A 2,870-nucleotide genomic window follows, 5' to 3' on the forward strand; every position below is an offset into this window, starting at 1 on the left:
TTATATTCAATGTGCACTGTCCTATATATTGTACAACCCAAGAGAAAACAAACTGGTGGTCTGATGCGACACCCATGGTTCTCTAGGCTAAGGTAACCGGTAGAAGACATCTTTTTCCTGAGGTTTGTAAGAATTTTTAAAACAAAACAGAAATCACAGTGACCAAGCATAATGAGAGTCTGGGTCTTCTGGGGGGTGGGTACCCCGAGCCCCTGAACCTCCTGGCTCTGCCGGCGAGCAGGGACTAAATGACCCGCCACTGCATGATGCTCGTGTCCTTGCCGCCCGTGGAGATGAGGTGGCTGTCTGCGTGCAGGAAATCGACATTGGTGACATGACTGCTGTGCCCACCGTACACGTGGCTGGGTGCCTGGAGAGGAATGACAGAGAGAAAGTTTCATATAGACTAGATGGTGGTCATTCAGACCAGGGCCACAGCAGATGATGCTGACAGCATGGGAGAAAGACCCAAAACAGAACTCAAATTCTTAAAAACCAGAGACTTTTTGGGTCAGTTGAGACTGGAAAACTCCTTGAGACTATCCTCCTGGGACACTCCTTAAACCTTGAACTGAAACTATCCCAGGGTCACCTTTGAGCTGAATAAAAGACTAGCTCATAGAATAAAGAAGAGCACCCCTGAGTACTGTGCCCCTTTAAAAAGGTATCTACATGAACTGAAGACAAATACCTCAATAGAACTTTGTTAAGGGATCAATCAGAAAAAAAAGATCAAAACAAAATGAAGAAAGCCTAAGATTCATGTAGGATACCATCAAGAGGAATAATCTACGTGTAATCAGAATTCCAGAACAGGAAGAGACAAGTAAAACCACAGAGAAAATTGTCAAAGATTTGTTGGAAAAAAATTTCCCTAATACGATGAAAGGCAAGAAGTTATCCATTCAAGAGATTCAGCGAACCCCAAATAGGATAGACCCCAAAAGAAAATCACCAAGACATATCATCATCAAAGTCACCAAAACCAAAGACACAGAAAGAATCCTGAAAGCAGCACGGGAAAAACAAAAAGTTATCTACAAGTGGTAACCAATAAGACTAAGCTTGGATTTCTCAGCAGAAACCGTGCAGTCAAGAAGACAATGGGATGGCATATATAAAACTCTGAAAGAGAAAAATTTCCAACCAAGAATTATATGTGTGAATTATCGTGTGTGTTAATGGTCAGTTGTTGTTGGTTCTCTGTCTGAAGGACTCTCTTTAACACTTCTTGTAAGGTTGGTCTAGTTTTAACAAATTCAATTAATTTCTGTTTATCTGGAAATATCCTAATTTCACCTTCATACTTGGTAGATAATCTTTCTGGGTATATAATTATTATTATATAAATAATTACATAATAATATATTACAAAATAATTCTTATTATAACACACATGATGACATAACCCAGAAACCAACAGTTACAAAAGTATTCAAAGTAATATAAGCTTACAAGACTGTAAACAGGGAACCAGAGACATCAATTGGTAAATGAGGACAAGTAAAACCAAAAAGAGGGAATAATGAGTGTAGTTTGTTGTTGTTGTTAGGTGTCATCGAGTTGTTTCTGACTCATAGTGACCCCATGTGCAGCAGAGCGAAATACAACCCAATCCCATGCCAGCTCCATGATCCCTGCTATACTTGAGCCCACTGTCACAGCCACTATGTCAATCCATTTCGTTGAAGGCCTTCCCCTCTTTCATCGACCCTCCATCTTACCAAGCATGACATCCTTCTCCAGGGAATGGTCCCTTCTGACAACAATGACCAAAATAGATGAGATGAAGTCTGGCCATTCTCGCTTCCAAGAAGCATTTCAGCTGCACTTCCTCCAAAACAGATCTGTTATTTCTTCTAACAGTCCACGGTACTTTCAGCATTCTTCGCTAGCACCACAACTCAAAAGCATCAACTCTTCTTTGGTCTTTCTTATTCATTGTCCAGCTCTCACATGCATACAAGACAATTGAAAATATCATGGCTTGTGTCAGGCGCACCTTAGTCCTCAAGGAGACATCCTTGCTCCTCAGCACTTGAAAGCAGTCCTTCGCGGCCGACCTGCCCAGTGCTACACGTCATCTAATGTCCTGATTGCTGCTTCCATTGGCGTCAATTGTAGAACCAAGCAATGTGAATTCTTTGACAACCTCAATCTTTTCTCCATTTATCATGATGCTGTTTATTGGTCCAGTTGTGAGGATTTCTGTTTTCTTTATATTGAGATGTAATCCATACTGCAGACTGTATTCTTCAGTCTTCATCAGTAAGTGCCTCAAGTCATCTTCACTTTCAGCAAGCAAAGTTGTATCGTCAGCATATCTCAGGTTGTTAATGATTCTTCCTCTAATTCTGATGCCATGTTTTTCTTCATATAGTCCAGCTTCTCAGATTATTTGCCCAGCCTATAGATTGAATAAGTATGGGGAAAGGATACAACCCTGACGCACTCCCTTCTTGACTTTAAACCATGTAGTGTCCCCTTTTTCTGTTCGAACGACATCCTCCTCCTGGTCAATGTACAGGTTCCTCATGAGTACAATCAAGTGTTCAGGAATTCCCATTCTTCTCAATGTTATCCATAATTTGTCATGATCCACATAATCAAATGGCTTTGCATAGTCAATAAAACACAGATAAACATCTTTCTGGTATTCTTTGCCTTGAGCCAAGATCCATCTGCCAGCAGCTATGATATCCCTTATTCCATGTCCTCTTCTGAATCCAGCTTGCACCGCTGGAAGTTCTCTGTCAATATACTGCTAAAACCGTTTTTGAATTATCTTCAGTAAGATCTTACTTGCATGTGATATTAATGATATTGTTCGATAATTTCCACATTCTGTGGGATCACCTTTGAGTGTAGTT

The 2,870-nt window shown here is 40.6% G+C and overlaps 1 protein-coding gene across 1 annotated transcript in view; it reads right to left on the reverse strand.

Annotated features, from left to right (window-relative positions):
• Positions 1–244: 244 nt before the first annotated feature.
• Positions 245–2,870, reverse strand: part of EML1 (EMAP like 1) — a 100,455-nt gene continuing 97,829 nt past the window's right edge. The window contains exon 17 of the mRNA XM_007944607.2: positions 245–370. Within this exon, the coding sequence (XP_007942798.2) occupies positions 245–370 (126 nt within the window). The remainder of the gene's footprint in view (positions 371–2,870) is intronic.

Source organism: Orycteropus afer, unplaced genomic scaffold (genome assembly GCF_000298275.1).
Source record: "Orycteropus afer afer isolate SDZICR_OR568_19922 unplaced genomic scaffold, OryAfe1.0 scaffold00128, whole genome shotgun sequence".
Lineage (NCBI taxonomy): Eukaryota > Metazoa > Chordata > Mammalia > Tubulidentata > Orycteropodidae > Orycteropus > Orycteropus afer.